Raw genomic sequence first — 10,021 nt, 5'->3', positions numbered from 1 at the left:
AATATGTATACTCTTGGCAGTAATTTGATTGTTGAATACAGACAAACAGATGGTTAGAGAGATGCAGTAGTTTAAAGAAATTTGACAATATTAATGTTTATAAGACAAATATGGACAATTAGTATGAGGCTTAATAGATAAATTGACACTGAGACCTGCTAGTAGGTTAAACGTAACACGTACAAGGCCTGAAGTAATCAATGAAAGGCCCTGCAGCCTTTAGATTCTTTAAGTTTAAGGACATCAGACAGGTAAAAGGAGGATAAAAGTGGTTTGGTATGGTCAAATCGTCTATTTTAAGTAAAGATTCTCACTGAAGCAATCTGAACAATTTGAAAACTTTTCTTTGTAGGAATGTAAGGTGGGTTTACCCTTCATGTCACCCCTGCTCTTAGTGTTACGAAGGGGCTTGTACTTAACAGGTTGAACCTGTTTCTCAGGGCCCTTACCTCTGTCACACTTTTACTCCCCACCCTCATATGGGAAAAAAACCCCTGCTCTTTAACCAAACCACAACTCCACTTTCTTCCACCAAGACTCACAAGTCACGACACTGCGTTTGTGATTCATGTTTTATCTTGTCCTGCGTGCTCCTCTTACTTTCACATCTTATCTCCTTACGTTTTTTTTTCCTTTAAGTGTTTTGTTATGGTTGTGTGCTCTTGTGCAGTTGCAGGAGGGTGGTGCAGTAAGTAAGGAGAATGCAAGCTCAAACACTCTGTGAGGCAGCATCTCTCCCTCTGAAGCACCCATTAACAAGACACAGAGCAAAATCCAGGCCTGTCTCTGTGCACTCTCACCACTGAGGCATCAAGGGACAAAAAGATACAGTGAAGAACCTTCTACTGAGAATTTTATCAAGAAAATATTGGTGACTTCTACCTGGATTTAATATGTTGCTATCCTTCTTATCATTGAATAACAATCCCAATTTATATTGTCTATTAATCCCTGCCCCTGCTGACTCAACATTTTAGTCTATAGTTCAAAGAAGAGTCACTATTGAACAAGGAAGAGAACACGATCCTGCTTGATTTCCTTGGCTTGCAGGTTGCATGAGTGACACACTCCTCACACACCCGCACACTACATCACCCAGGGGAGGCCTGTGGCAGAGCCGCAGCCTCCAGCTCTGCGCTGTGTTCCGGGCAGTGCAGCTGGAGTCAGGTGAGGGATGGTTGTCAGGTGAGCCCCACACTGGGCCAAGCCTCGGTCTCACAGTGTGGCGCTGTGTACTGCAGCTGGCCAAAAAGACAGACTGTGAGCCCTGGCTGTCAACATCTGCTCCAGAGACTGAACCATCTGCCCGGGGCCCCGGGGGGAGCATCTCTCTGTCTCAGACCAGCTGCAGAGCCCCAGACGTGGACCTGAGCAGTCCTGCAGAGGCGGAGAACACGGCCAAGACACAGTCAGAGCCGCCGAGCGCTGGGACATTTGTCTCACACACTTAGGCTTGTTTAATCTGTGGGGTGCGATCACAGGGAGGTTTAGATAAACTTCCTGGATAGCCATTACAAATACAAATGAATGTGACACATTTTCCTGAAACTGTAACCTTGTAAGAATAAAACATTGCAAGTAATCTATATTTAAGAATATTATTTATTCAGCCAAATATGAGACTAATTATGTCTTTAGCTCTTGGCGCTCTAGTTTCAAGATTTCAAAATAAAAGCTGAGTCGACAGGTTTTTGTTAAGACCTTTTATTTCATCAATTTGAAAGAAACAAGTAAAAACAGTGTACAAAGTTTATATTATTTGTTTACTAAAGCTGGTGTCCTCAGTCTCAGGAATATGGGAGGGCAGGTACAAAAAAAGTTGAAATAAAAAATAAAAAGTATAAAATGAATTTCCCTATTTTCAGAAGGTGACAGCAAAGGGTGAGCGTGCATAGGAAACAAGTAACAATCAGATTCAAAAACTGAGCAAAAAAAACAAAACGATTGAAGTGAAAACAATATCATAAAAACCATTACATTCAATAACGTATGATGCACTTGTGACAAATGATTATCTGTCATCTTAAAAACACTGAAGCGCTTTGGGAGACTTCTCAGTACGCTTTGAAATAAGAGCCTCAGTTCCCAAGAGTCTCAGCCGTCTGTAAAAAGGGGAGAAATAGTTCAAACAAGCCGTCCTTGTTTTATTTTAATCCACAACATTTGAATTTACATTATAAAAGACGCTAATTTAGTCTTTCTCAACCAAAAAGTACAAATAAGAGTCCAAATACAATCATTTTGGGGCTGCAAAGTGCATATCATTGGCACAGTAAAACTCATTTTAGTCAATGCTGGTCTCATATAAATAACTCAGAAGCTCGTGAAGGGACACAAGTCCCCTGAAGTCGCAAATCAAAGATGACTCTGTGTCTTTTCCCCTAAAGCCCAGTTTGTTTACAAAGTATTCCTAAAGAAGTGTATTATGTTAAAGTGACCTCATTGAGGCTGCAGTGAATGCACCGGGTGGATAAAAACACCCAATACGCTACTGTACATGGAGGAAAAAAACCAGGAGGAGAGAAGAGAGAAACCAGGAGGAGTCTGCAGCACAGCGTCCAGAGAGGAGAGGAAGGCATCAGGAGCTATAAGCACTTACTTCAGGGGGGCACGAGGAGGTTTTTATGATCCAGAACAGGGAAGCGGGGTCTCTCAGTGACTCTGAAGTGCAAACAGTTACGAGGAAATCCTTTACCTTAATGATTAATCACTCTGCATTCTTTCCTCACGTCACACTGTATTGCACTATCGATTCATCAGACTCATCAGGGCGTAGCATGAAAATACGACAGACCGATCGGTGTCAGTTTTGCATCAGGGAAGTAGAAAAGTTATTAAAAAAATCATCTCCAGAAGATGTTAGTCTTAGGAGAATCAGCCACATGCGTCTGCAGAAAGATCGACTTTATTTGATACGGTACATTCACGTTTGAAGCCAAAATGTCTGAATGGTTTTTGAATTGTTCAGAAGTGTTAGAGAGGAAAACATAGACTCATTACCCACTCAACAAACAACACACTCACTGCTCACATGATGCTTTTGGTCCACAGTCTGCCTGTTTAGATTTGAAATGATTGATATTCAGTTGTATGTTTTTTTTGATACAAAAATGGCCCTTTTCAAAATTCACATCAGCGGCCTAATTTGTGCATAACAAAACTACATTTCTCTGCTCATTATGGTGTATGGATGCCTGCTCAGTGTACAACATAACAACCAGGAAATGCAGCGTAGTGTTAACTCAGTGTGGTCAGTTTTCAAAGGCCTCACAGAACAACCACAGTTATCTTTGTTTCGTCTTGAATTTCCTCCCTCCTGGAAAACACAACTTGCAGACTGTAAATGTTACATCCACCAACAGCATCCGCAGACAACGCAGGGAGGACGGGGCTGCGGCCCCCCGGTCTTTAGAGAGTGCAGTCGGGTTGGGTGATGGGAGATATCGGGGGCCAGAGGAATGTATCAGAGTCGTTTAGGCCGTCCCACTGGCGGAGTAGGAGAACTGGGGGAAGTGGGGTCTCCGCTCGCTGTCGAAGGACTCCATACTGTCATCTGAGGAGAGAGGGAAAGTGCTGCTTAGATCGTGTACAAGTTTTTGCCAACAGCTTATACGATGAAATGTCTGGGTACGACTGTTTTGTGGAAGACGTTTCTCGATTTGTTTGGTATTTTATTTACCAGGAAGTTCACTCAAACATTGGATATCAATATGCAGTAGTGTGCAGAGGATTTAACTGTATTACTTCCTCCTGGAAGAAGTATATATCAAAGAAATGATTCCTACAGCTGAGAGATACAGTGTTGTATTGAGATATCAGACTAATGTATTGCCCGGGGGTTACACAGTGATGTTGTTGCGACTGTGACACCGCTTTAGTCCGTCCTCCATGCGGCTTCACACCACCACTAAAGAGTGTTTCAGAATTATCTTGCCTGCTCGAGTCAAAACCCTGCTTGAATTATGTTGATTTGGTCTTTCTCCAAGAGGTTTTTTGCCTTCATTTATAGGACAGCTGAGGAGAGACAGGAAATGTTGCAAGGAGAGAGCGGGGGATGACATACACCAAATGATCCGCAGCCCGGGAGTCGAGCCTGCGATCAGTGCGTCGAGGACTGTAGCCTCTGTATACAGGGCGCCTGCTCTACCAACTGAGCTAAACCAGCGCCCCCACTTTTCCAAAGAGTTTAACCTTTGAAAGTTGATTTGTTGTTAGGCTATACTATAGGGGTGGGAATCGCCGGGTTACTCACGATACGATACGTGGCCCATGATAACGATAATGTGAGGATACAGCAAGTCTGCGATAATACAATCATATAATGATACATCACGATATCTGATTAATTTAAGAATAAAAAATGCCCCAAAAAAGGTAAAGTGCAGAATTGTTGTATTATTCACTGCACTTTAGGGTCCGTTTCACAGATTTTGAACCACATTGAGATAAACAATGATGCGGTGACTCAAACTGGCTGGGAGGTCTGTTTAAAGTGCTTCAATTTTTACATTTTTAAATTAAAATATCAATATTTGACGCCAGTGATACGATAATTGAATCACATCAGTCAGGACGACGATATATTGTTGCAATATCGATATTTTACCCCACCCCTTGTCTATACGGTCAGTATGGCAGCTCCATCCAAAATAGACAAGATGCTAATTTTTAGAAAGACCATTTTAGGGGACCAGAGCGGAGAGCCACTTCTGGGAGACATCGGAAACGCGCTGTGGAAGCACAATCATTAACAAAAGTGTGCATGATCAGCTATGGACGTTGTGTCGCATTCCGTGTTTTTACTTATAATATACAGTTGACTTTTCCTTTAGTTAAAAGCTACATTACAGGAGCAGTGAGGTGTACAATGTTCTGGACTGGACCTGATTAAAATAAACAGTTAGTGCTATAACAGTCAGTTCACCTGCTTGGCCGTTTTTCAAAGAAACAAAAATCATTTTATATTTCAAAACATTCATACAAATTATATATCATCTATATTTTCCAATCTGTATTAAATTATCTCACTATTTCTGTTACACTGTGTCATCTCTGCACTTACACACTTCATTAGACATGCATTAGACGACTTTGTGCTGCTGTTTTAATGGCACTGGCTCTCCAGGAGAGGGGAGACTCCTCTCAGGGGAGCCTTGGATGCCTGCAGAATGGATTCTTATCCGTCCGAAATGAACTCAAGTCTCACACAGAGAATGCAGATTAAAATTCTGTGCAAAGAAAATGACTAAACATAACCTTTCTGGCTAAATGACTTTGTTCATCTTGAAAGTTTTTCTTTTCAGACGGTGAGCTTTTATTTAAATAAACAGAAAGAAATGAGCGAGTTTGTGATCCAGGTAGCGGCTCAGGCTTTAGGATTCACACATAACCTGAATGAGTACACGTTTTCTTTGGGATTACAAATTCAAAGTCTGTTTTCCTCTTAAGTGAATAAAATCTATATAAAGTCTCACATGAGGAGTTTATATCCAGTGTTCTGTTTGTGTGGCCGTGTTTGGTTATGCCCTACCTTGTCCGGGTGGCGTAATAGTGATGGTCTGCGCTGTGAACTCCTCGTCAAAATATCGTGTGTCCGTCTCCGAGGTAACTTGGGGCTTAAACGGTGGGACCAGCTGTTGGAGAGGAGAAGAGACACAAACATATCAGCACATCAGCGCCGTCAATCACTTTAATAACAGTTGTCCAGCTGACGACAAGCTGCATCGTTTCTAGATGGCGGCGCTTCGGATGATGTCACTATATTGCTCCTGCGGGGAAATTACCCCTACCTGAGCTTGGCGACCTTTTAGTAAATATAGAGGGAGAAAACAAGCAACATGGATATTAAAGACACTGACCTTCTTCTCATAGACGTCCTGCCACTCAATTCCTGCGAAGAACTTGTGCTGCATGATTTCCTTTGCATCATCGGGGCCTCCACCTAACCTGGAAGACGAACAGAAAGAGAAACATAATTTCTAACATAAACATTTCAATGAGTCCCACTCTGCGATTGGGATGAAACAGTTGAGGCTCCTCACCTCTGCATCGGGTCTTTCTTGAGAAGGCCAGAGAGCAGCGAGCGTCCCTCGGGGCCGAGCGTCCGAGGGAAGCGGATGTCTTCCATGAGGATGAGTTCGAACAGCTTCTCATGGTCCTGGTTGTAGAAAGGAAGTCTGCCGCACATCATCTCGTACATCACCACCCCAAGACCCCACCAGTCCACAGCACGGCCGTAGTCGTTGTCTTCCAGCACCTTGGGGATGAAACGGGGGGGGGGGGGTGTAAGCTTCAGTTCAGCTGCTGTGACGTTCAGGAGCTATTTTAGCATATTGATTTTTATACCACGACACATATTTGTTCTGAGGCTCTATCAGAGGGCTATGAAGACAGCAGCTCTTTAGGCTCCCCATCACCCCCCACCCCTCACCAAAATCACTTGCCCCCCCCCTCCCATGTCTGGGCCTTCTGAGGCCGCCCGAGCCAACACTGACTCACATCTCACATTAGGAGCGAGGATAGAGTTTCCCCTGGAGCCCTGCATATTTAATCAGCACACTGCCTTCCACACATACACAAACACACATGCAGACCAACAAGCAGCAGAGGTGTGGGTCTCTTAAATAAGCAAATGTGATGCCGCGGAGCAGTCTCACAAACAAGCCACTTAATAAACACAACCAGAGTCACAGAGAGGGGAATATTAAGTCTTATTTTTTCTATAGGATGACTTTTCTCAACACTTCTTAATGAGACTAACTCCTCCAGTGTTGTGCTTACTGAACAGCGCAACCTGTTGCATGACTAATGTGCTGCTGAGCAGAGTTGTTCCAAGGTCTCGGGGGACATGTACTGGATTCTACCACGCCAGGCGGATGTTGAAGGTGAAATCAAGACAATGAGAACAGTCTGTTCTCTTAAACCTCAAGCAGCGTGATGCTCGGTAATTCAGACCTAAGAATAGAACCTGAGGTAAAAAGACGTGGGCAGATTAATAGAATTAGATACGGACACAACAGCGCACAAGACGAAGGAGAGGGTCCTGGAAAACAGATGGATGGATGTGTCCGTAAAAGGAACAAAACTGCTGTGTGTGTGTGCACGCGCACAGACGTTGCGGCGCATGTGTCTGTGGGCACTCGGCCTGGCGCTGCGGTGAGTGGTGAGCATCGAGGAGGAGGATCGGGAGGGCAGGGGGGGAGTAACGTGAAGCCGGTGTGGGGCTAGGATTACTGGGCCGTCTCTATTTCCAGCGCTGCTGTCGTGTGATTCACACCGTGCGACAGCTGGGCCCGCAGCTGCCCCATATATGTAGAAGAGCGCCACAGCTGTGAAGCTGCCAGGAGCGCAGGAGCCAAGCTCATCCCTCATATACGTAACCAGGACTGCTTGGGCCCCAGCCCCAAAACTAATACTGTTACACTGCCCCAACGGAGCAGAGGCAGGGGGAGGAGAGCAGATAAAAGCACAAACACTTGCTGCTCTGGAACTTTTTTTTTGCTCATAAAGTTCAGCGCTAACATTTGTCTTCCAAGCTTGTGAATCCTGATTAGTTCCACTCCACATTTTCCTGTGTAGATATTCCCTAACAGCTAATTCCCCTCAGCCAATAATGCTTTTCTTCCTGTAACGACTAAATAAAAGTGACAGAGTGAATTTGTAAACTCTTTACTCCAGAGAGAAACTCAGGTTTTTGCGGATCGGCTCTCTCCTCCCTCTCTCTCCCTCGCTCTGGGTGGAATATTCCCAGACGTTACAGCATTCCTGTGCAGCACACACAACAAGGTCATTGTTTACTGCAGAACAACCTGTAACACTGCCTGGCCCGCACTCCATAGAGACGCTCGCCAGCGACCCTGTCGCCATGGCAACGCCCCCTGATGTCTCCCTGCTCTCCGCTGCCGAAGCTGGTGCTGTCATATAGACTGTGCTGCTCAGTGCAGGAGCAGAGAGGGGCCAGACAGAGTTTAGGACGGGCAGGTGGGGAATGTTTTAAAAAACATTTTTAGGAAATACAAAATATTTTCATGTTTGCCCAGGTGTGTTCACCAAGTCTAGCCTTATGGAAGTTTAGTCGGACTGATGAAAAAACAGATACATGCTGCTGTGAGACGAAGGCTCTGTCTCTGCCCAGGTCGGGCGAGGCATCCAGGGCAGCATTGGTGCTGAGACTCCCCTGGTGACACACAACAGTTGTGGCCGATGTGGTCTTTTCTTTTTTACAGTGGTGGAAGCTCACGTTTCCTGAAGCGCTGCCAGCCAATCACCCCTCCTCCTCCTCCTCCTCCAACCAGAAAATTCCAAATGGAGGCTAAAAACAACGATACGGCAACTGTGTCAACACGGACACCCTTCTCCCGGAAAACATTTTTACTGCAACAGGCGAGGGACGAGGGGCGAGCGCAAACACTCATGATCTTACTCACACACAGCACTCACAATGCAATATCGGGTTACACATCCCACTCTAACACTTGTCATACCTGCACGCAATACAGAGTAGCCACACCCCTCCCCGTACAGCACACACGAGAGCAGGCTGCCCTGCCCTGGGCACACGGCACACTCATTAACTCTCAGACTTCAGCTGGAGATTAGGAAGGTATTCGGGACAGCTGCCTTTTCCTCAACATGCTTTTCATCCATTGATGTCCGACAACACACGCTGAAGTTTGGTTTGGAATCTGCTCATGTCATGCGTGACGGGACTATCGTTCATTTTCAGGCTCCACGTCATGTTTTTCTTTATCTCAATGATCTCCTTTGGTTTTCCTTTCTTAAATAACAGTAAATCATAAACCGTATGTGTCTAATATATATCAGAATATGTCAGGTAGAGTTGGTACCTCAGGTGCTAGGTACTCTGGTGTCCCGCAGAAAGTTTTCATGGTAGCACCGTCTTTGATCCCCTCCTTACACAGTCCGAAGTCTGTGATCTTTATGTGTCCGTCTTTGTCCAGCATGAGGTTTTCCAGCTGAGGAGGAAACAGAGCGAAGAAGGTTAGCATCGCCACAAAATGACGCACTGTTAGGGAAGTTAACAAGCGATTAATTAATAAGTGAATTTTAGGAGGGCGGGAGAAGATAACATGATCGAGCACAGGTAAACTTAAAGACATTTTCTTGCCAGTTACGACCCAAGCAGTGAATTCTGTCCCTGATTTGTTTTGGACTCTAAGTGAATTAATTTGTTCACATTTTTCTTGTGGTATTTTTACCTTCTGCTATGGTGATAGCGCTGCCATCATGAAGTAAACAAGCAACATTGTGTTCTTTACAGCTCAGTTCTTTTTCTTCGTCCATTTCTAGGCTGGAGGTGTGTAAGGGTTTGAAGATATAACCTTTAAGGTTTTCATGTAAAGAAATGTCTGTTAAGTCACTATCTATCCATCTATGGCCCACTGGTGAAAGCCAGACTGGGTGTTGCGAGGTGTTGCGAGTAAACAGTAATCTACTATGGCTGAACAAACAAAGAAAAGATCGATGACTACAGATACAACTTCAAAAGTGAGGAGCGAGTCAGCAAGGGAAATCAAGAGTTACAACCGGAGCCACCCGTGGACATCACACATGCAATGCTGTCTGGATATCTGGGAAGTCTGCACCTGCAATTGCCGTTTATTACCATAGGTGCCGCCAAAGAGAAAGAAACTGAGGTCTTCGATTTTACCACTTTAAGCCACCCCGTAATTATTGTTTTTTCTTTCGTAGGATGAACTGATACAAGTGCACTGACAAACTTTATATCTGAACAGTCTCTTCCTGTCAGCCTTTGCAGCATTTTCTCTTTTTAACATGCAAACTTTTCCACCTAAAACTTCTCAAAAAGTCTGGATGGAAACATTCTTTGTGATTACACGCACAGATAAATTGAGCCAGCAGTCTTAAGAACGTGCTGGATGCGGTGTCATGACTTGAGGTTGCATGGCCTTTTAATATCAGCGTGTCCTCCCTCCCTCCCTCCCTCCCTCTCTGTGTCTCTCCCTCAGTTAAAGTCACCTGGCAGCTGTAGCTCACACGT

The 10,021-nt window shown here is 44.6% G+C and overlaps 1 protein-coding gene across 3 annotated transcripts in view; it reads right to left on the bottom strand.

Annotated features, from left to right (window-relative positions):
• Window positions 1-1,694: 1,694 nt before the first annotated feature.
• akt1 (v-akt murine thymoma viral oncogene homolog 1) overlaps window positions 1,695-10,021 on the bottom strand; it is a 36,468-nt gene continuing 28,141 nt past the window's right edge. For all 3 annotated transcript variants that reach the window (XM_069661303.1, XM_069661302.1, XM_069661304.1), the window contains exons 10-14: window positions 8,847-8,975; window positions 6,042-6,256; window positions 5,859-5,946; window positions 5,531-5,633; window positions 1,695-3,553 (exon numbers count right to left, since the gene is read on the bottom strand). In XM_069661303.1, coding sequence (XP_069517404.1) covers window positions 3,474-3,553; window positions 5,531-5,633; window positions 5,859-5,946; window positions 6,042-6,256; window positions 8,847-8,975 — 615 coding nt within the window. In that variant the 3' untranslated portion in view covers window positions 1,695-3,473. The remainder of the gene's footprint in view (window positions 3,554-5,530; window positions 5,634-5,858; window positions 5,947-6,041; window positions 6,257-8,846; window positions 8,976-10,021) is intronic.

The sequence above is a fragment of the Semicossyphus pulcher genome, unplaced genomic scaffold (genome assembly GCF_022749685.1).
Source record: "Semicossyphus pulcher isolate SPU_LCO1_2020_fin unplaced genomic scaffold, fSemPul1.0.p SCAF_14, whole genome shotgun sequence".
Taxonomy (NCBI): Eukaryota; Metazoa; Chordata; class Actinopteri; order Labriformes; family Labridae; genus Semicossyphus; species Semicossyphus pulcher.
The sequence above is the reverse complement of the archived record's forward strand: the minus strand, read 5'-3'. Positions and strand labels throughout refer to the sequence as shown.